The 23,781-nt window shown below is 40.0% G+C and overlaps 1 protein-coding gene across 1 annotated transcript in view; it reads left to right on the top strand.

The window, feature by feature from the left end:
• The window catches only part of VPS26B (VPS26 retromer complex component B), a 33,686-nt gene that overhangs the window by 4,293 nt on the left and 5,612 nt on the right, over positions 1-23,781 (top strand). The window contains exons 2-3 of the mRNA XM_069080119.1: positions 16,284-16,440; positions 23,542-23,706. Coding sequence (XP_068936220.1) covers positions 16,284-16,440; positions 23,542-23,706 — 322 coding nt within the window. The remainder of the gene's footprint in view (positions 1-16,283; positions 16,441-23,541; positions 23,707-23,781) is intronic.

The raw sequence follows: 23,781 nt of genomic DNA on the forward strand, positions 1-23,781 counted from the left end.
ATATTTTTTGTGTTTTGGTTTTGAATTATATTGTACTGCAATTCAGTTCAGTAAACATTTGTTAGGTACTTGGTGGAATGGAATGAATGAATTTTCATTAAGTTACTGTTAAGCACGTTACTATGTGCCAAGTGTTGGGAATACAAATATTAAAATCTAAATAGATCATGCTCTCGATTAGCTCCCATTCTAATTAGAAGAGACACTTAAACATTAAGTTAGGCTCCTTCTCTGCCAGAAGCAGTGCTTAGCACTGGTGATGCAAATATGAAAAATATAGTCCCTGTCCTCAAGAAACTTACAGTCTAATGGGGGAGGACCACACACCCAAGAAAGCTGAACAGCTTGGGGTGGGGAAGGGAGAATGGCTGGTGGAGAAGACAAAGAAGTACAAAATAAGTGCAGCTGGGAAGGAAATGAGGAGATGTTATTTCTAGCATCTAGATGGAGAAATTCATGGCTCTGCCCTCCAGTCAGAGGGGCAGAGGCTACTGATGAGGTGTGAGTAACAAGGTTGATTGAAACTTGCAAAATGATGACATTTCCCAATGGTAATTTCCGGGGGCATGTTGAAGAAATCAAAAAGTCCAAAATGAGCAATCTGATAAAAAGACCAAGTGGTCCGTGGGGTGTAATAGATTACATGGCCACAACCAGGGGTCCGGAAGACAAATCAGTGAATAGTAGCCCCTAGGAAGCAATGGTAAGGCAGGTGATACCCAATGACTATTAGAACAGAGGTATTGATTTAGTGTGTGCAGGAGAGCACTGTGCTAGATACATAAATAGATACAAAGTATCTATAGGTAGATTATGATTCATTATGGAGCTATGACAGATTAATAGAAAATAGCATAAGAATGTGAGAAGTGGTGAAGGGCTTTGAGAAATCTAGTTGAGAATGGTCATTTATCAAGTAAGAGGATTCAGGGAGACTTCTTGGAGTAGATGTTTCATGAATTGGTTTAAATGATGAGAAAATAATTCAAAGAGATGAAAGAAAGGTGCTACCTTCTTAGTTAGGTTTGGTTGGAGCTAAAATAAGAGGTACTTTTCTTTCTTCCCATAGCATAGATAGTGAAACTGACCCAGGATTTTTAAATGGAGTTATGCTTAACCTGATATTTATAGTAAAAAGTGATCTTTTTTCCCTCCATTTTAAAAGCCATCTTCTTTCTCCACTATTCAATGACCAGCTCCTCCTTATGCCTTTTCCCTCCCAATGATTCATACATGAGGTGCTTGTTTTCATGTTTTTGAGGAGAAGTTACAGTGGATCCACCTCTTTACCATTTTTGTGAGCCCAAATAAGTGATTTTGCTGAATCTGTGATAGTGTTTGGTGTATTCAGTAAATATGTGCTAGCCAGAGACAAATAAAACTTATCTTGATAAGTATTTCTGACCTTTAGCAATATTGCCATTTTGTGGCAAGTATGGCCATTATTAATGTACTCTGTGCTGCTCCTACAGTTTCTTTTTGTTTCAAGGAGATCTCGATTAATCTAAATCATGCAGTTTTTGAATCCTCTAAATCATAAGTTCTTGTACTACATTGTAAGGTAGTTGTAGACAAGGGCCATGTTTTATGTATCCTTTTTTCTCTTGTCCTGAAATCTTTTTTTTTTTTAATTTTTTGGTCTTTATTAATTTGTTTGTTTACTTTTAGTTTACAAGATTCAGTTCCACAATTCCTTGAGTTTCAAATTTTTCTTGTCCTGAAATCTTAACCCAAACTTAATGCACTTGTGGTAAGGGAAGGGAGCACATGGATGCCTGGCAGTATCTTTCAGAGATGGTATATTGAATGAAAGATACTTGCTTCTTTCCATATAAAAATCACTGAATGCATGTTTTATAAAAGAATGTGGTATAGTCTAGAGTCAAAGCCCAGCCAGCCTGAAAGTAGTTATTTCAGTGACATGGTCTTTTGTTTATATAAGTATTATATTTCTTCCCCCAACCTCTCAAAGGTTTTTTTTTTTCCTTTTGCTTGTAACCTTAATCAGATGGACATTTATGTTCCCATAATTTCCTACATTTGTCAAATATCCATCAGGAAGTGCTTAAAGCTCAGGCCTTTGACAAATCTGAACTGGGTAGATCACTCTGGGTGGTTGGTTTTTTTGTAGATTATCCACAGGGAAATTTTTCTTAGTCTTTGGCCCATTACTCAGATTGTCAGTGCCTCCTAATAACTAGACATTGTGTGTTAAGACTGCAAACTAATGTTTGCTTTAGCTCCAACAAATCTTGGAAGATAAATTACATATTTCACTTCAAAATAAAGAGAACATGCTTCTTAAGCATCCTTGTGAATTACCTGGGCCACTGGGCCTCTGTTCACTGAAAGACAAAGGCCCCTGCTTTCAAGTAGCTTCCAGTCTGAAGTTTTAAAGGTTGATCAAATAGATTGTACAGAACAATTACAAGGATTCAGATAATTGACTCCCTGACTATTTAGGAATTCAGGAATTCCTGAGCAAGGGGTTCTAGCACTCACATCCGAACCCTAGGACTTTTTCAAAAGGATTTCTCTGTAGGCCCAAACCCCAGACCTTAGCTGGCAATACTTCCATATTGCTGCTAACAGTTATGTTACCCAAAAAAATCACATTTGAGAATCCTGTACTTGGATATACATGGGTCATTTTATTTATAAACTCCACATTCTTTTTATATTTACAAACACATTTGTGGGTTTTTGGAGGAGAAAGACAAATGATGACTGCTGTTTACTTGGGAGCGATTCCCTACTTGACAGGGAGTGAGGGATGGGGTACATACTCCCCTCCCACCCTCAGCTCAAATGATTCTTGTCATATACTTGCCTGAGCTCTGTATTCATCAAAACCTGTGGCGGAAAGAAATGCTAAAAGTCTAGAGAGCCCAGGTTTTTTTTTTTTTTGTGGTTTTTCTTTTCCCCTCCACTAAACGTTCTTATGCAAAATTGTGGCTGAGTCCTCCTAAGCATTAAATATGTGTGTGTGTGTGTGTGTGTGTGTACACACACACACATATAGATGGATCTGGATCTATCTATATCTATCTATCCATATATAAAGAGAGAGAGAGTCAGAGTTGAGGCTGGAACTGAGCACCAAGCTGTTGTTCTTCGGACAAGTTCTCAGTTATCCCAGTTTTGTTGTGTTTTTTTACTTATCCTCTGTAAGTTTCTAATATCAGATTAGTTTCTACTCATAACTTGGCGCATTTTGAGGTCTTTGTTGAGAAAATAACAGCTCATTTAAGGGTTTAATCATGTTCAGCAAGCATTTATTGAATGTGCATATCCATACAAACTGCTGATTTACAAAGCATAAGACATGTATGGTGCCCATCCTCAAGGAACTCAGAAATGAAGTGAGGAGATATAACTACACATAAAAATATATGAATACAAGGTAGTTTATTGAAAATATGGGGTGCAAACAAGTGGGAGGTGGGATGGGATGGAGGGAAATATAGTCAGGCTTTTACAATATATCCACTATGGAAATGCTTTGCATAGCTACACATGTACAACCTATATTGAATTGCTTATCTTCCCAGTAAGGGTGAGTGACAAGGGAAGAAGGGAATGAATCTGGAATTCAAAGCTGTAAAATAAAATGTTTAAAAAATATATATATATGTGTGTGTGTGTGTGTGTGTGTGTGTGTGTGTATTATATATATATATATATATAATACACACACTATTATTACTGTTACTTTACATGTAACTGGGAAATAAGATATACAGGCACTGGGGCATAGAGATCCACCATGCCCTACTGGAAGGTCAGAGGGGGAATGGGGCAGAGCAGATTGAAAGAGGGGATATCCTGTGGGACTGCTATTTTGGGGTGGTGGGTAGAGGGAAAAATGGGGAGAAAATTTGTAATTCAAAATCTTGCAGAAATGTATGATGTAAACTAGAAGTTAATAAAGCATTTGATAAAAAAAGAAAATATGGGGTACAACTAGATAATCTTTAAAGTTCCATCCAGCACTGAATTGTGAATCACATATAAACTATAGTGAATGGTAATTTAGGCCAATAAGTACTGTAAGAATTCACAGCAGGGAGAAATCACTGTTATATGGAATAGTTTGCAGAGGAGTGTATGAGAGGAAAAAGGAAGCCTTGTGCTGGACCTAAAAGGGTCAGTCAGCTTGCATTTAAATACCTACTATGTGCCAGGCACTGGTGTATCCGGGGGATACCAAAAAAAGGCAAAAAACAGTCCTTACTCTGAAGGAGCTCATGGTCTGATGGGAGACAACAGGCAAATAACCATGTACAGACAGGATACCTACCGGTTATGTTGAAGGTAGTAGTCTGGGAGGGAGGGTATTAAGATTAAGGAGAACTAAGAAAGACTTTTTGCAGAAGGCAGGACTTAAGCCCAGACTCGAAGGAAGACGGAAAACTAGGAAGCAGAAATGGAATATGACTTGGGTAAGCTAGATATAATCAGAAAGTTTAACCTAGGAAGGAAGGAAAAAGAATAAGCATCCATTAGCTACTCCAAAGACAGATAGAACTGCTTTTTAATTTTTTCCCATAATTTGTATTTTCCATGCCACTATTTTAATCCATCAATACAGAGGAATCCTAATTAGCTAAAATATTGACTATATTGGTAATGTTATTATCAAAGACAAATTTTCAAAAATACTAAAGGATTTGTGAATTTTAGGTGATTGATGCAAACACTTCTCAATAAAATAAGTGATTTGCAGTTCCAGAAGTAAAAATGGAAGTATGCAACCTGAGCTCTGCTCTAGGACCACTGCTTACAAAAGGCCTTCCCTGATTCCTTTAGTTATTAGTGTCTTATTTCCCCATCCACTGAAGTTACTTTGTCTATATTGATCTGTGTCAGTGTGTTTAACCCTTAGTGGAATGTAAGCTTTTGAGGGCAAGAGCTAATATTCTTTGTGTCCCTAATACCTAGCATAAATGGCTGGCACACAGTAGGCATTTAATGCTTACTGAATTAATTTATTCTACACAAAAAGGTGCTGGTATAGTTATGACTCATTCTCAGTCCAGCATGTAAAGAGTCTTAAATGCTTCTCCAGCTTGCCAAGCTATAGTTGAGAATTAACGATGAAGAGGAGACACTCTGGACTTGGCCATACTGCCTTGTGCTCTTTCCAAGACTAAGACCCAGTATGAGGTCCAGAATAAATGTAATCTTCTCTCTCAGTAGCAGGTCCCAAGGCTTCCTTAATAGCTGCAGTCTTGTGGTGAGATGTCAGCTCAGTTTCTGTTCTGAGTGAATTCAGTTCTCAGTAGTTGTTCTGAAGTTTTGAAATGAGAACTTGAATGCAGAATTGGTTTTCTTTTGTTCACCTTAGAAGGGAGCTAGATAAAAGAGAACTTCCTTCTCAGATAATCTATTTTAAATTCCTGCTTTCTTCTCTGAAATGTTTGGCCTGCTGAGGCTGGGGCTAATAGCTAGGAATAGTAAAAAGATGAATATGATTTATAGCTTCGTCCCTGCAGTCTTTACTTTTTGGAATTGTCACAGTTACTCCATTTGCTAAATTTTCTTATGACCCCAGCCCTTTGCCAGTATATCCTTGGTTTGTTATTTTAAAAATTCACAATATGTAAAGGAGATCAAGCTCTTTGGCAAACTGCAAGATAGAACTATTACCGCAGAAGCATCACAGCTCAACTGATAATGATTAAAAAGTCAAATCTAGCTTCAGTCCCACCACACAGTAACAACTCCCCTGTGATACTGGATAGAAGCTAAGGCTCCTATGGGTCCAGGAGGGAACAAGCCTGAAGAGAATCTGACACTGTAGTGATGCAAGGAAAGTTTTTTATACTAAAAGTCCCTGACCACAAGCCAGGTTCCATGCTGGGTCTAGCAGAATGAATGTTGTATGGTTGTTAGGATCTCAGAATTCTGGCAACATTCCTTCCCCCTCCCTCCCTTGGCCTCTTCCATCTTGTTTATATCTGCTGTTGCCTTTGCTGTGCAGCTGAATTTATTATGTATTTTTCCTAGGGATGGGTAATGGGATCTGGGTAAATCAGTCAGCAGATATTTATTAAGCACCTTCTGTGTGCCAGGTACAGTGCTAAGTGGTGGGGATACAAAGAAAGGAAAAAAAATTCCTGCTCTCAAGGAGCTCACAGTCTAATGGGGGAGACAACGTGCAAACAACTATGCACAAACAGGATGTGTACAGGGTAAATTGGAGATAATCTCAGAGGGAAGGGACTAAAATTAAAGAGGACTAGGAAAGGCTGAAACCTGAAAGAAACAAGGGAACTCAGAGGCCAAGATGGGGGAGAGAGAGCCATTGAGAAATGCCTGGTGTTGGAACATGGACTGCTGTGGGTGGGGAACAGCTAGGAGGCCAGCGTCACCCGTGGATTACAGTGTTGGGGGAGGGGGGGAGAAAAGCAGGGAGTGGGAAGTAAAGTAAGAAGACTCGAAAGATAGGAGAGGGGCAAGTTATGATAGAGGGCTTTGAAATCCAAACAGGAGTTTATATTTGGTCTTAGAGGCAATAGGAAAACAGGGGTTTGATTTGAATGGGGGAGGGGGGTGTATGAAACGTCCAGACTTAAACTTTAGGAAGGTCAGTTTGATAGCTGAGTCAAGGATGAACTGGAAGAGAGGTGATAAGGGCCTGAACCAAAGTGGTGGGAGTGTCAGAGGAGAGGAGGAATATATGAGAGATGTTACTAAGGCCTCATCATCAGTGTTGGGGGCAGGGGGAATTTGAGGGTGACACCTAGGTTTTAAGACTGGGTTACTGGAAGAATGGTGTTACCCTCAATAATAATAGTGATATGAGAGAAGAATCTTGATGGGGAAGGTGGGGAAAGGGGGAGATGAAAATAAGTTCAGTTTTAGACATAATGGACTAAAGTTGTCCAGTAGGCAGTTGGAAGTACAAAAATGGAAGTCAGAAGAGAGGTTAGGGTAGAGCAACTAAATCTGAAAATCATCTTCATAAAGATCATAGAATCTATGGGAGTTGATGAAATCACCAAGTGAAAGTGTAGATGGAGAAAAGGAATGAGGATAGAGCCCCAAGGTTAGCAGGAGTGCTCTGGATAATTCAGTAAAGGAGTGGTCAGACAGATAGGAGAGAACCAAGAGAGTGATGTTCCCAAAAACCTAGAGCAAAGGAGTATCAAGGAACTGAGTGACAGTGTTACAGGCTGCAGAGAGGTCAAGGAGGATGAAGTTTGAAAAAAAGCCATTATACTTGTTAACTAAGAGCTTATTGGTAACTTTGGAGAGAAGAATTTGGGTTAAATGATGAGATTGAAAGCCAGACTGCAAAGTTAAAAAATGAGAGTGAAGAGGGGAGGAAGTGGAGGCACTAATTGTAGATGTTTATTAAGGAGATCAGCCTTAAAAGGGAAGAGAAAGGATGCTTAGTGGGTATTGTTGGGTCAAGTGGGACATTTTTGAAGATGAATGAGACATAGGTGTTTGTGTAAGCAGCATGGGGAGGATGTGGATAATACAGAGCACAATCTGCTGGAGAGGATGGGATCCAAAGGGATCACTTGTGCATGTAAAAAGGGTTTGCCTTAGCAAGAAGGGCTGCTCTTTGGAGATGGGTTAAAGAGGAGATCTCAGTGGCAGAAAACCTCTGAAGATATGTGAGAAGGAGTACTCAGTGAATAACTTCAATTTTTTAAATAAAATATGAGACATTTCTCACCTGAGAATGTAGGGAGAGGAGGAGAATGCTTCTTCTTTTTAACCCTTCTCTCACTAAGGCTGCCCCACTTGAATCTGATTGACTTTGGTCCTCCTCTATCTCATCTGCTGGACAGTGGGCATAACTCAGTAATTAGGTGCTAAGACCACAGTTTCCTAGGCTAGTTCATCAACAACAGGGAGAACTGTTGTCACAAATTCTGGGGCTCTCAACCAGAAATCCTGAAATATAAGGAGACAGAAGATGGATTAGCCCAGTAACTCCTTTTCTGTTCCCATTTTTCCATTTTTTACAAATTGTAACAGAGAGGAAAGCAGCTTCCCAGTTTTAAAAGAACTCTTACTTGCCATTCTCTTATCTTCTCACAGCTTCATATTGTCAACTCTCATTTCTACTGCTTTGTAGATTATTAACTGTGGGCTTTCTTTTTAACCTGGCAGTATGGCTGAATGAGTGGCCATATCTAAGCCTAACTCCCCCTCATCATCCCAGAACAGCAAGAACTCTGAAATAAAGTAAAAGAAAAATTTAATGACTTAAGGAGAATGGTCTGAAGATGTACCTCCATCCCTTTTTTTTGTAGGATTAGGGAACCGTGGGTGTGGAATATCGCATAGTGTAATTGTCAGATTGTTGACAATGTTTACTGATTTTTTTTCTCTTATTTTTTTGTTTCATTGGATTGGGGATAGGAAGAGAGATATATTAGAAATGAAGGTGATGTAAAAGCAAAAGGTATCAAAAGTTTTTCTTTTTTTAAAATAGCCAAAAACAAAAAAGTAGGCAAAAATGTGACCTTAGTATACTGAATAAGTACTATGGGATAAAAGAAAGGAGAACTCTCCAGGACATAAAAACAGAGTATTAACAATAATAACTATTCTCTATCCTGACACCAGAAATAACCACAGTATCCTCTAAAGTAAGTTAGAAGTAAATAAAAGAATTAAAGAAGAAATTAGAGCTCAAAGGATAATTTGTAAAGACAACAAGCATTTAATGGTCTGTGTGCTACATGTTCCTAGCTTGTGGGCATACAAAGACAAAAAATGAAATGAGCCCAGTTCTGGAGGAGTTTATGGTCTGTCAAGGGGAACAGCATACATAAACAAGTATACATAGAATAAATATAAAACAAATACCATGAGTAGACAAAAAAGGACCAGCAAATTAATAGTTTAGAGCGGATGATAGAAAATCTTAATAAAGCAGTGGACTCTGAAAAAGAGTGGCAGAGAATACAAAAATGCAGAATGTAACATCAGAACAAGAATTAAAAAAAAAAACCAGCAAAATTAAAAGTGCGATTGAAACATCCTTCCCAAACCAGAGTTTCTTAAAGACAAATCAGTGAGACAGTCTGAGAAATGCAATAAGTAAAAGCACACTTAAAAAAAAAAATCATAAGGGGCGGCCAGGTAGCACAGCAAGTAAGAGCACCGGCTCCAGTGTTGAGAAGACCTGGAGATCGAATCCCGGGCTCAGACACTTAGCACCCACCCAGAAACACCTGGCCGAGTAACCTTGAGCAAGTTACTTAACCCCAATTGCTTAGGGGCGGCCAGGTGGCTCAGCGAGTAAGACCATTGGCTCCAGTGTTGGGACGACCTGGAAATCGAATCCCGGGCTCAGACACTCAGCACCACACCCAGAAATAACTGGCCGTGTAACCTTGAGCAAGTTACTTAACCCCAATTGCTTAAAAAAAAAAAAAAATTAAGTACATGTCTTTACTAAAAACTTGGTAACATTAACATAATTAGAAAAATAAATTCTCTAAAAAAAAAAATCATAACAGAAAATTGCCCAGGAGTATTGGAAAAAGAAGGTGGAATCGTGCATTAAAGACAGCATCAAAGAGGAAGCCAAAATTTAACTCACCCTCAAATGCAAAATTCAACATGAAACATTTTTACAGTCAGAAGGAATTTATGTTATCAAAGAGCAGCTATTCCAATCCCGAAATTTTCTATCAAGGGAACAAGCATTGATTGATTGATTGCCTTTTGGAGGGCAATTGGGGTTAAGTAACTTGCCCAAGGTTACAGGGCTAGTTTTTTTGTGTGGGTGTTAAGTGTCTGAGGCCAGAACCAAACTCAGGTCCTCCTGACTCCAGGCTGGCACTTTACTCACTACTACGCCACCTAGCCACCCGCAGGAACAAACATTTATTAAGGGTTCACTATGTGTTAAGTATTTTACAAATATTAATTTATTTGATCTCCACAAAAACCCTCAAAGGTAGGTGCCGTTATTATCCCCATCTTATAGTTGAGGAAACAGGCAAACAGAGGTCAAGCGACTTGCCTCAGGGTCACAGACCTATTAGAGTTTGATTTTAGGTCTCCCTGACTCCAGGCTCAGGCATCTCTCCACTGTGCCACTTAATTGCCTCTAAAAGATTAAAATAACATCCTGCAGATCTAATCATGTGAGAAAATCATCTGAGAAAAAGGTAGACTTCCAATAAGATGATATATTTTCAAGTTTTCCTTCAAGAAAAAAACCCAGAGATTAGCAGGCCTTTGAAATGCAAATGTAGCAAAATAAAAGTAAACTAGCTTATATAGCATGAAAAGGTGATTTATTGTTTAAGTGGTTTGGGGAAGCATGCTTCCTAGTTTCTATGGCATCCTGCCTTCTTTGTAGGTCTTTGAGGGAAAAGAGAAAAATCCTGGGGCTAATTCCATAATCATCCTGAAAGGTCAGTCTATACTGCTGGAAGGTCTGAGAGGGGAGCAGAGAGACCAAGGAAAGAACCTTCAGACAGATGGTGGTGGGCTGACGTTGGGGCTCCAAAAATACTTTTGTTTGAGCTGAGAGGGAATTATAAAAATGAGAATCAGTAGAAGTGGAATCAGTGGGTCTGGCTTAAAGTAGAAAGTCCTCTGTCTTTGTATGAGAATGGAAACCACACTCCTGAATTATTGTTTCATTATATTTTTCCTATAATTGTTTCAATGAAAACAAGCTGGCTGGTACTTGGTGCTGATTTTTTTAAGGTGATGTTTAACAGTATTAGATGAAGGGGAAAAAATTCAATCAGTAGCCATTTCCCTTTCGTCATCCTGTGTATACTCTACATCCCACATTGTTTCTTGTATGCTTACAAATTGCAAACAGATTTCAGCATTAAACTGTGCAAAGTTTAATTAAGAAAGTAAGTCAGCAGCAAAAATAATAAGCATTTCCAAACCAAAAAAACTTGTTTGCAATATTGACAACCAACTTCTATCAGTGTGTTCAGTTGAGACTACCCCAGCACCTCTGTTGTTCAGAAGTTTCAGTCAAGTCTCACACTCTGTGACTATTTGGGGTTTTCTTGGCAAAGATACTAGAGTGGTTTGACATTTCCTTTTCTAGCTCATTTTACAGATAAGGAAACTGAGGTCACACAACTAGTGGTGTTTGAGGCCAGATTTGAACTAGGGAAGAGGAGTCTTTCAGACTTCAAGTTCGGGCTCTATCCAAAGTGCCACCTAGTTGCCCAGCACCTATGAGACAATCTTATGTGAAAAAAAAGGCTTCCAGGATTCAAGATGATGGAGTAGAAACAGGACTTCCACGCAGCTCCAGCTTCCACCTCCTCCAATTCATGTAAAAAATGACTCTAGACAAACGTTGGAGCTACAGAACCCACAGAATGACAGAGAGAAGCTAACCTCCCGCTGAGGACAGCCCAGCAGGCCGGCTCGAAGGGGCCAGCTCAGCCCTGTGGAAGCTGAGCCTAGCTCCGTTTGAGCCCGAGGTTTTAGCCTTAGGGTGGCCACAGACAGCCACAGGCTGGAGGGACTTCAGATCAACAGCAACTATGGTGGTTTCGAGAATTATCAACCCATAGATGCTAAGGACAAAATTAGGGGTCAGTTCAGTGTGGACTTTGTGAACCATGAGTTCAGGAGTGTGGTCAGGCCTTTACACCTGGAGGGAAAAATGGCTGAGGCGCTGCAGCCATCCATCTGCTGCCAGGTGGCAGCTTAAGCTCCTGGCTTGCAGATTGTAGGGGGACCAAGCAAACCAGTCTGGGGGTAATTGCTCTTGCTTTAACCTGCTTGGATCTGGATCACTATCTAGAGTGGAGGTCCTGGGGTATGCGATCAGCTTGCCAGAGCATGTGGAGGTTCAGAGAGGGCACCCAACTAACAGCTCCAGCAGCTTCAAAAACCCCAGCAATTGAGATAAAGCTCCCCCCTCTGGTAGCAGAGGTGGCAAAAAGCTCAAAACTCAAGTAATTGAGTAGCAACATGAGCAAGCAAAGCAAGCAGAGCAGTGCAACTTTACATTTATATTTTGAGGACAAAAAAGATCAAAGCATGGATCAGGAGGAAGACAGCAAAGTCAGAACTCCTGCACCAAAAGCTTCCAAGAAAAATATGAGCTGGTTACAGGCCATAGAGGACCTTAACAAGGATTTTGAAAATCAAATAAGAGAAGTGGAGGAAAAATTGGGAAGAAAATGAGAACAATGCAAGAAAATTATGAAATGAGAGTCAACAACCTGACTGAAGAAAATACTACCTTAAAAAATAGACTAACTCAAATGGCAAAAGAGGCTCAAAAAGGCAATGAGGAGAATGTCTTAAAAAAAACAAATTTGCCAGATGGAAAAAGAATCTCAAAAGCTTACTGAAGAGAATCATTCCTTCAGAATTAGATTGCAGCAAATGGAAGCTAGTGACTTTATGAGAAATCAAGATAGTATTAAACAGATCCAAACAAATGAAAAAATAGAAGGCAATGTGAAATATCACATTGGGAAAACCATTGACCTGGAAAATAGATCCAGGAGAGATAATTTTAAAACTATTGGACTACCTGAACGCCATGATCAAAAAAAGAACCTAGAAATCATCCTCCAAGAAATTCTCAAGGAAGATTGCCCTGATGTTTAGAACCCAGGGCAAAATAGAGGTTGAAAGAAACCACCGATCACCTCCTGGAAAAGATCCCAAAAAGAAAACTCCTAGGAATATTATAGCCAAGTTCCAGGGTTCCCAGATCAAGGAGAAAATATTACAAGCATCCAGGAAGAAACAATTTCAATATTGCGGAAACACAATCAGGATAACCCAGGATCTGGCAGCTTCTACTTTGAGGGATCAAAGGGCTTGGAATATGATATTCTGGAGGTCAAAGGAGCTGGGATTTTAACCATGAATCACCTACCCAGCAAAACTGAGTATAGTGTTTCAGGGGAAAATATGGTCATTCAGTGGAATAGAGGACTTTCAAGCATTCTTGCTGAAAAAAACAGAGTTGAATAGAAAATTTGACATTCAGATACAAGAAACAAGAGAAGCTTGAGAAGGTAAACAGGGAAAAGAAATCATAAGGAACTTATCAAAGTTGAACTATTTACATTCCTACATGGAAAAACGATAATTGTAACTTATGAAACTTTTCTCAGTATGAGAATAGTTGAAGGGAATAGAAATGTGTGTATACTTATATATGTGTGTGTGTGTGTGTGTCTATATAGGAGGGTATATGTGTGTATGAATACATATGTGAGTGTGTGTGTGTGTATATATATATATATATATATGCATACAGGTATACATATAGGGCACAGGACCAATTTAATAGGATGAGGTGATACTTAAAAGGTGAAATTAAGAGGTGATAGAGGAATATAATGACTATCTCATATAGAAGAGGCAAGGGAAAACTGTTACAATGGAGGGGAAGAACAGGAAGGCAAAAGGGAGTTGGTCAACCCTATTCTCATTGAATTTGGCTTAGGGAGGGAATGTCATACACATTAAATAGGGTATCTCACCCTACAGGAGAGTAGGGAGAGGAAGGGGATGAGAGGGGGGATGATGGAAAGTAGGGCAGGCTGGGGGGGAGGGAAGTTGTAAGCACCCACTTTTGAAAAGGGGCAGGATCAAAGTAGAGAACAGAACAAGGAGGAGGTGGGATAGGATGGAGGGAAATAAAGTCATTCTTTTACAATATATGCACTATGGAAATGTTTTGCATAGCTATACATGTACAACCTATATTGAATTGCTTATCTTCCCAGTTAAGGGTAAGTGACAAGGTAGGAAGGGGATAAATCTGGAATTCAAAGTTTTAAAATCAAATGTTTAAATATATATATATATATATACACTATTATTAATATTATTTTATATGTAACTGGAAAACAAGATATACAGGAACTGGGTCATAGAGATCCACTGTACCCTACTGGAAAATCGGAGGGGGAATGTGGGAAGATATGGGAGAGAGCAGATTGGAGGAAGGGATACCCAGTGGAATCACTATTTTGGGGTGGTGGGTAGGGAAAAAACGGGGAGAAAATTTGCAACTCAGAATCTTGCGGAAATGAATTATGTAAACTAGAAGTTTATAAAGCATTTGATTTTTAAAAAGAGAGAGGCTTCCTGGGACTTGAGATTCTAGAACAGATCAAACCCCACAGAACAGCAGAGAAGAGCTGTCTTTGAATCTAAAGTGGGGTGGCACTGGCAGGAAATTATCCTTCTTCTGGGGATGCTTCCCCCTTGGGAATAGACCATTTAATGGGCCTATCTCTGAGCTTGAGGGGTGTTCTATCTATGGTCCCAGAACTGATGGGGGAGAAAGAGAAGGGGAAATGGAGTTGGGATAGCTTACAGCTTTGCTTGAAATTTGGGGTGAAACACTGCCCCTGCCTTTTCCTCTCATTCAATTTAAATTAGTCTCTGGAGTGATCTGTTCTCTTGGGCCCTTGGGAATGGAAGAAGCTAGGTTCAACCTTGCTGTTGTCAGACTCCTTGCCCTTTTTCCCCAAGCAGCAAGTTAGGTGGCTGTGTATCTGTTTTATATTTCCTTAGCTTTCCTTGATAGCCAGGGACCCCCTAGGAGCTTTATCTCTTGTTTTATGCAGCTTTATCTCTGCCAAAAGTTTCTTTTAAGTATATTACTAAAAACAAAAAAACAAACAAGTTTTTCAATACCAAGTCTTCTAGAAACGATGTGGTGTCACCCTGCCCCCAGGGAGTTTTCAGGCTGACTATAAAAACCACCCAACACTAGCATTTAGAAGTGTGTGTGTATTTATATGTATAAATATATATGTATATAAACATACAGACACATAAAATTTCACACCATAGAGTGACTTAAATGATCAGAACTGCCAAAGGCTAATCAAGGAACAGACAGGCTTTGTGAGCTTCTAAGCCTGATTTCTGTGCTCTTTCATCAGGTTGGCCTAATTACTACCAAAATCTGTGGTATTTATATTTATATATCCTTTTGTTAATTCATGAAGCACTTAACCTTGCAATAACCCCATGAGGCAGGTAGAAGTCTCAATATCCTCATTTTATAACTGAGGAAAAGGGGTATGGATTTACCTGGTACAAAACCACTAACAACAGAAGTCCTGTGATTCCACTATACTTGGATTTAACTTAGAGGGTTTTTCACTTTTTTTTTTTTTTTTGCATCCTGGATCCCTTTAAGTGGTCTGGTGAAACCTATAGACCCCTTCTCAGAACAGTGTTTTTAGGTTTAAAAGAAAATCTTTTATAGTGAAAGGCAGGCATCAAAATTAAGAAAAAAAAAAGTTCCTGGATCCCAGGTTAAGAACCCTGGCCTTAGGGGTATGACAGCCTGGGATCTAGACTTTGTCCAAGTTCCATTAAGTGCATGCCCTATGATATGTCACTCAACCTATCTATGCTTTCTTTTGCTTTCCTCATCCATCAAACTGGATAATACCATCTGACCTACCAACTCATAATATTGTGTTGAGGATAAAATTAAATAATGGGCCTAAAATTGCTTTGGACAGTTAAAAGGATCATCACCTCATGGAGCTGTTTTGAGGATCAAATGAAATAACATATGTGAAGTGCTTTGCAAACTTTAAAGTGATATGCTAGCTATAATTAATGTAATTGTAATTAATATAATGCTAGCTGTTATTACATGGTATTATGTTTTTAAAAGGTAGGAACAGGATTAATGGGAGCCAGAGTGGCTTAGTGGATAGAGGATTAGACATCGTCAGAAAGATCCAGGTTCAAAGTCTAGCACAGCTAATAGTGACTATTAATGACTAGATAATGACTAATAATAATGACTAGAGGAAAATCATTAAATCTTTCTTAACCCTCAGTCTCCTATTCTGTAAAAGTGGGGATGTACTGCTTGTAGTACCAAACTCATAGCGTTGCTGAGAGTATCCAGTGGGAAAAAATGTATATAAAGCATGCTGTAAGCTTTTAAGCAGTATATAAAATTTAGTTAGTAAATAGTAATAGTAATTTATAAATTTAGTAAATAGTAATTTAGTTTACTATTGAGGAGCAGCGTTGGCAGTGGAATCCACAGGATTTCACTGTGAGGTGCAGTGGTTGCAAAAGGGATTGGCAAAGCAGGGAGAAAGAAATTGGGGTGGAAGGGCAAATGGGTTTGTGGACTGTTAAATGCTAGAAGAACCTGGTGGTTCTGGGCTATAAGGATCAATGGTAGAGGGTATGAAGGGGACTGGCTATGGTCTTAGCAAATAAAGTGGTTTTCCCTAGCGATAACTACTTTCTTGGGTCCCCCTTGAGTTAAGGAATCTAAATGGAAGAGGTGATTATTGTTTCTCCAGAGCTTTACTATGATCGAGGGAACCACCATGAATTTGTGTCATTGGTGAAGGACCTGGCGCGACCTGGTGAGTTCACACAATCCCAGACCTTCGACTTTGAGTTCACTCATGTGGAGAAGCCCTACGAGTCTTACACAGGACAGAATGTAAAGCTAAGGTAAGTTGTGCCCACCCACAATTACCAGGATGGGGCAGGGCTCCACACCAACCCTCATTTCTGCTTTCTCCCAATTAAACACCGTGATCAAAAGGGAAGCCTAAGATTATGACCATCTTCTTTCACTAAGCTTCCTTGAAAGTTTGGGTATATCTGACCTAATGGAAAAAGCACTAGGTGTCATACATCACTGCTGTTGACATTTGACCAAATTACCCATTTGATTACCCAGTTTCCTTTTTTTGAAAAATAGGGGGATGTGCTATTCAGTCTACCTCATGTAGATGATGTGAGGATAAAATGAAATTTTTGTTGTTCGGTTGTGTCCAACTCTTGATGACCCTGTTTGAGGTTTTCTTTTCTTTTTTTTCTTTTTGGAGGGTAATTGGGGTTAAGTGACTTGCCCAAGGTCACATGGCTAGTTTTTGTGTTGTGTCTGAGGCTGGATTTGAACTCAGGTCCTCCTGACTCCAGGGCCAGTGCTCTATTCACTGTGCCACCTAGCCACCCCCTGTTTGAGGTTTTCTTGGAAAAGCTACTGGAGGGTTTGCCATTTCCTTCTCCAGCTCATTTTTCAGGTGAAGAAACTGAGGCATACAGGGTTAAGTGACTTGCCCGGAGTCACACAGCTAGTATCTGAGGCCATATTTGAACTCAGGTCTTCCTGACTGCAGGCCCAGCACTCTGTCCACTATACCACTTGGCTGCCCTAAAATGAGATAATGGTATGCAAGATCTTTAAAACATAGTAAGTTAAGAAGTATTATGAAGTATAGGATGTTGGAGCTAAAAGGGAACTCCCAGAGATGTGAAATGACTTGTCTGCAGTCACAGAGGTGATTAGTTGCATAGCCAGAACTAGCAGTGTTTTATACATGCTCGGTGCTGTGAAGTCCTAGGAGAGGGAGGCTGGTTCTGAAAGCCTGATAATGGAACACCAAGAGCTGTGACCACTCCCAGGCATTTGCATCATGCTTTCTTTCCATCATCACTGGTTACAGAACAGATGGAGAGGCTGAAAGAGAACTTCAGAGATTAGTCTAGCCTCACGAGAAATGAGAAGACTGAGACCCAAATAAGGGAGGTGACTTGTTCAAGGGCCTAAGGTATAGAATCAAAATTTGAACCCAAGGCTCCCCTTGCTTGTGATCCAACTATCAAGATGCTTATCATCTTCAAAAACCTCCATGGTTTCACAAGTTGGGTTTGTTTTGTTTGATTTTTAGCATAGGGCTAAGGACTAAGGCTAGACCTGCCAGCAATATACAGTATTCCTGCCCTATGCCCTCAGCAGGCTTTGTCAGTGCTAGTTTTTAAACCTTCATATAGGGGACAGCTAGGTGGCTCAGTGAAAAGAGCACCGGCTCTGGAGTCAGGAGGACCTGAGTTCAGATCCGGCCTTAGACACTTGACACACTTAATAGCCTTGTGACTTTGGGCAAGTCATTTAACCCCAATTGCCCTCAAAAAAAAAAAGGCAAAAGAACCCTTCGTATAGAAGTCTGAAATCTGTGTTGGTATACACTTGTATCATTTGATTTCCCCCCCCAAAAATTAATGTATCATTAGTCAAGAATAATATAGGTAATTTAAAAGTTATTTAAATTTAGCTTTGAAATCTACTATGGACTTTTTACAGTGACTTTGTCTTCTTCCTTTTTTGGAGGGGGAAAGGTAGGGCAATTGGGTTTAAGTGACTTGCCCAAGGTCACATGACTAGTTTTTGTGTTAAGTGTTTAAAGCCGGATTTGAACTCAAGTCCTCCTAACTCCAGGGCCAGGGCTCTATTCACTTAGCTATCTACCTGCCCCTGTCTTCGCATTCTTTCTGCAGTATTCTAATGTCAAATATTAGTTTTAATTTTCAGCAGCACTTACCTGCTAGGCAGAAGGAAGAGGTGTCCTTTTACAATAGTCCCACTAAGGAAGGGGAATTTGGCCTAGGTTTACAATTTTTTCAGAAGTGGCCCACTTGTGGGTATTTGCTGATTGGCTTACCTTTATTTTTCACTTTGATCCATAGCCCTGCATATACATTATTTCTATCCTTTCAGTATAGAAAGGTGGCAGGCTCATAATGTCATGTCATAGACAGATGGCCTTGGCCTCAAACCCAGGTTCTTTGATTCCAAATTTAGTACACTGTACTATTCTTCGCTTAATGAGGCAAAATAAGATAACTGGGTTGGAGAGTCAGGGAATGGGGTGGAATGAATAGAATGGCAGGAGTGGGAAAACATAATGAATGTTCAAAGAATGGCAAGTAGTCTAGATTGTTTGGAACATACAGTTCTTGAGAAGTGGTGAAAGATTTGACTAGAAAGTTCAGTTGGGGACAGACTGGAGGGCACAGAAGGCCAGCTTAATTCACTAAACAGTAAGATGCTGTAGAAGGCATCATGGAAGAGCATAATGCTTTTTACATTAGACCGTTGGCAGCTTGAAGGAAGAATTGTAAAGGCCAGCCATGCCTGGGGTTGGGAAACCAGTTAGGATGCTCTTGCAATAATCTAGGCTTATGGGTTTGCTCTGTGTCAGGGGAATGGGGACAGAGAGAAGGAGAGATTCCGGAGACTCTGGAGGGATCATGACTTGAGGACACTTGGCAACCGGTGAGAGTGGGGAAAGAGAGTAGTGAGAGTGAAATATGCCCCTAGAGTTCCTAATTTAGAGTAATCATGGTGATTGGATAGCCATATTACAGAGTATGGGAGGGGCTGGCATGTAGAAGAAGAGGCATTTGGATTTCAGTTTCTTTGAGGTGTTCTTGAGATATTAGGTGGCAATGCACATCAGGCAGTGGGAAATCTGTTGCAACAAGCACCCCAGTGTCCCCAGGGTGGCTGCCAACCAGGTTCTTCGATCTGCTTTTCTAAAGGAAAGCAACTCAAAATGGGTTAACAATCTTTCTTTAATCAATTAAACATATCATTTACCTAGTTTAGGGGGAAAAGGTCAGCACCCCAAACTTCACAGTATATAGACAGAAACATTTCAAGTAGACAGGCCTCCAACTGTCTAACCATTACATCCATACCAAATCACAGTTACCAGAGAGGGAAGCATCAACATCTGGATTTTCAAAGCCAGGGGGCTCTCAACAGCTGTCCAGTCTCATCTGGTCAAATCACACAACACTTCTCAAAGTGAGCCCCAAAGCAAAGCCTCCCATCAGGGATTATATAGCCTTCTCCTGCGTCAGAGAATGTAACAACCCTCTTTGACTCACTGCCCAATCACAAAGTACCTCCTGAAAAACAAGCCTCCTTGTACAGGCTCCAGGTGCACTTAAGCTTATCAAAGGGCCTAGGGGCAGGGAAGATCTTACACAATACAATCTTAGAAAGATGGCCAGACATAAATTTACATAGATCTTTCATGCCCACAGCATAGGCAATTTACATTTGAATTATCATTAACATCTCTTAGGTCACATTTGCAAGATACATAACTGAAGTTTGCAAGATACATAACCAAAGTGGCCACAGGGCCTTAAACAAACACAAAATACATTCAGGTGCATCTCTTCAATTCTAAACAAAAATGTCCAAATCAAGTTCTCTTTCGGGGAGAGGGGTGTCCTCCTCACACTGCTCCAGCCCCTGCTTCCAAGTCCAGAGAGGCAGCTGGGCAACAAAACCAACAGGGTGGGGTCCTTGGGGGTCCATGGCCCTTTACCCCACCCACCATAGTCACAAGTCCATCTTCCCCCTTGGGTCCCAAACTGTGGGGTGCAGCAAGGAAACACATTCAGTGACCCTGCTTTGCCACAGTGCTTATCTTGTACTGTGGCTGAATTCCAAACTCCTGGGTTCCTTTTCCTCCTGCAGGAGGCAGCCACTCAGGGCATCTGCCCCAGTCCCAATGCAGGCAGCACACCATTCCTGCTCTCAGCTCTTTGAGGTCAACATGCAGGCTGTCCTTCTCTCCTGCTTCATGGCTCCACAGAGTCACAGCTACCACAACTGGGAAACAAACAATTATCCCAGTCCCCATACTTTCCTTTTACTCTTCAGATCCTGTTCGTGACGCTATTTGTAGCAGCAAGCACCCCAGCATCCCCAGGGTGGCTGCCAACACAGGTTCTTAGATCTCCTTTACTAAAGGAAAGCTAAAGGGTAAACAATCTTGCTTTAATCAATCAAACATATCATTTACCTAGTTTAGGGGGAAAATGTCAGTACCCTGAACTTCAGAGTATACAGACAGAAACATTTCAAGCAGACAGGCCTCCAACTGTCCAACCATTACATCCATACCAAATCACAGTTACCAGAAGCATCAACAAAATCTAAAACTGGAGTTTTGGAGAGATTAAGATTAAAGAGTTGTTATCCATGTAGGGAAACTAGTTGAAACTCTGGGAATGGATTAGCTGTCTGTGGGAAGGATTATGAAAAACAAGTGAAAAGACTAAGAGTAGAATCTTCAGTTTGCTCTACAAGCATTTACTAAGCTCCTACTATGTGAACAGAAAGACAAAAAAATAAAATCCTTAATTTCACCTACATTCTATTGGGGGAAAACAACAGAGAAATTAAATGCAAATTATATTTTTAAGTAGATGGAAAAATAATAGGGGGAGGGCATTTTAACCACTGGGTTGAGGAGGACAGGCTTCCTGTATGAGGTAACACTTGAGATAGGCCTTGAAGGTTCACACCAGGAATTCCATAAGGTAGAAATCAGGAGGGAGTGAATTCCAGATATGGGGAATGACCTTTTACAGGGCATGAATTAAGGAGATGGAATTTTCCATAGGAAGAACAGCACGTTGACCAATTTGATTGGAACATAAACTGTGCTGGAAGCTCTTGTGTGTCAGTCCTAGAGAAGACCACTACCAGAATGGGGGAAGGAAGTAAAGGGATCTTTTTGTATGGGAACTCCTGGTGCTTCTTGAGCCTGACCTGCTTAGCTCCTGCGAGCAAAACTAGGAGTAGGTGGTGGAAGTTCCAAAGAAGTACCCAAGCCATAGACTCCTTAAAAATTAGAATGGATCAAATAGGAGGTAATGACTCCACGAGACAACAAGAAATATAAAAACAAAAGTCAGAAGACTAAAGAATAACAGAAGAATAGATAAGGTAGCAAAAACAACTGACCTAGATAACAGATCAAGGAGAGAATTGAAGAACCACTGGACTCCCTGAAAGTTATTCAGAAACTCTACCCTCCTCCCCCCCCCAAAAAAAAGCCCTGAACATCACATTTCAGGAAATCATGAAAGAATATTGCCCAGATTTCTTAAAATCAGAGGCCAAAAGGGAAAAATAAATAATCTACAGTTGACTTTCTGGAGGGAAAAAATGAAAACTTTTTTAGTGAAATAAAGGACTTGTAAGCTTTCCTAAATAAATGACCAGAGCTGAGTACAAACTTTGAAATATAAACACAAGGGTCAAGAGAAACATAAAAAAGTTAATACAGGCAAGAAATAAAAAAGGCCTAACAAGGAAGAGGTATCTATCTTCTAAAAAGGGGACATGATACAAGTAAATGTTCCTTCAAAACCCTCAGAATATCATGTAGGGTCATAAAGGGTATTAAATAAGTCAGAGGGCCTGCAAGTGCTTTTGTTATGATCTTAAAAGAAGAAAGGGAGGGAGGAAAGGCAGAGGAAAAATGGGGAAAATTAACTCACATGATCAGGATACATGGGTAAAAGTCTATACAAACAGGAAGGAATGGGGGGAATGGGTGACACTTGAACCTCACTTTCATCTGAAATGGTCAAAGGAGGAATACACACAGCTGATACATAAAAATACATTTTACACAACAGAGTTAACAGGAAAGAAAAGGGAGGGAGTAAAACTGAGGGTAGATTCAGGGAGGAATTAGTCATAAGCAAAACACTAACCACAAAGGGTGGATCATTAAGAAAGGTTTAAGATGTCAGAAAAGAGAATCTCGGCATTTGAGATCTTTGGGAGGTAGATCTATTCCAAATGACTATGAAGTTCAAGTTCATACACTGGTAGATGTTTGAAGTGGAGTGGGGTTAAAGATCAGAGGAATTGAGGAGGATAAGAACTTCAAGGTCAGAGTGTTATGAGTTATAAGCATGAATATTAAAGTTGTCCTCAATAATGACACGACGAGAACAATTAGCCAAGTGCAAAAGTCAGTTTGCTCATCAGATTCTTCTTTTGAACTGATTTCATAAAATAGAATGGGAGAGATCTTAAAAATCTAGGCCAACCTCCTGCCCCATGTAAGAATTCCTTGATAAGTAGTCTTTCAACCTCTTCTTGAATACTTTTAATGACTGGGGATCCACTACCTAACAAATTAACTAGTTGTTAAAGTTATAATTGTTAAATAATTCTTCTTATGATGTTCAGTTAGAAAGTTCTTCTTCCCTGCAACTTATATCCTTTGGTTCTGGTTTATCTTTCTCCATTCCAGGTGATGTAGTGGGTACAGTGCTAGACTTAGTCAGGAAGACCTAATTTCAAGTTTAGCCTCAGATACTTAACTAGGTGTATGACCCTGGGCAAGCTACCTCTCTGTGCCTCACTTTTCTCATCTGTAGAATGAGGGAGTTGAATTCCATAGCCCCTAAGGCCCCTTTCAGCTCTCTATCAAACATTTATTAACCACCTACTGTGTGCCAGGCACTGTGCTAAACCTAAGAGTACAAAAAAATGGCAAAAGATAGTCCCTGCTCTGAAGGAGTTTACAGTTTAGTGGAATAAGACAACATGCAAAGAGATATATACAGAATAATACAAATATACAGGGTAAACACAAAATAATGAGCAAAAGAAAAGAACTAGCATTAAGAGGGGTAGGGAAGAGCTTTGTAAAGGACAGGATTTTATTTGGGACTGAAAGAAAGTGTAATCCATTCATTCTTCCCTTCACTTGAGTGCAGTTCGAGCCCAGGGCACTGACAGCATTCCTCTGTATTTAAAGACAGTCATATGTGTGCTTGTAAATATACATATTTTTAATATATACATATGTGTGTGTGTATACACACACATATATAGGCCCTCAGGTCCATATGTGTGCTTCTTTATGTACTGTTTTGTGTGTGTGTACAATATTTTGTAACAGGGAACTATCTTAATCCATAATGACATAATATCTGCAGGTATTTCCTCAGAGCCACCATCAGCCGCCGGCTCAACGATGTTGTCAAGGAGATGGACATTGTGGTCCATACACTTAGCACATATCCAGAGCTCAATTCATCAATCAAGATGGAGGTTGGGATTGAGGACTGTCTACACATTGAATTCGAGTACAACAAATCCAAGTGAGTGTCCTTTCCCTAGAGCAAAGATGGGGGGGGGGGGGGAATTACAATTATATTCACTGACCTAACAAAGTT

The sequence above is a fragment of the Petaurus breviceps genome, unplaced genomic scaffold, assembly GCF_028583685.1.
Source record: "Petaurus breviceps papuanus isolate PSGF00001 unplaced genomic scaffold, PetGlider_PUasm1.0 91133, whole genome shotgun sequence".
Classification (NCBI taxonomy): domain Eukaryota; kingdom Metazoa; phylum Chordata; class Mammalia; order Diprotodontia; family Petauridae; genus Petaurus; species Petaurus breviceps.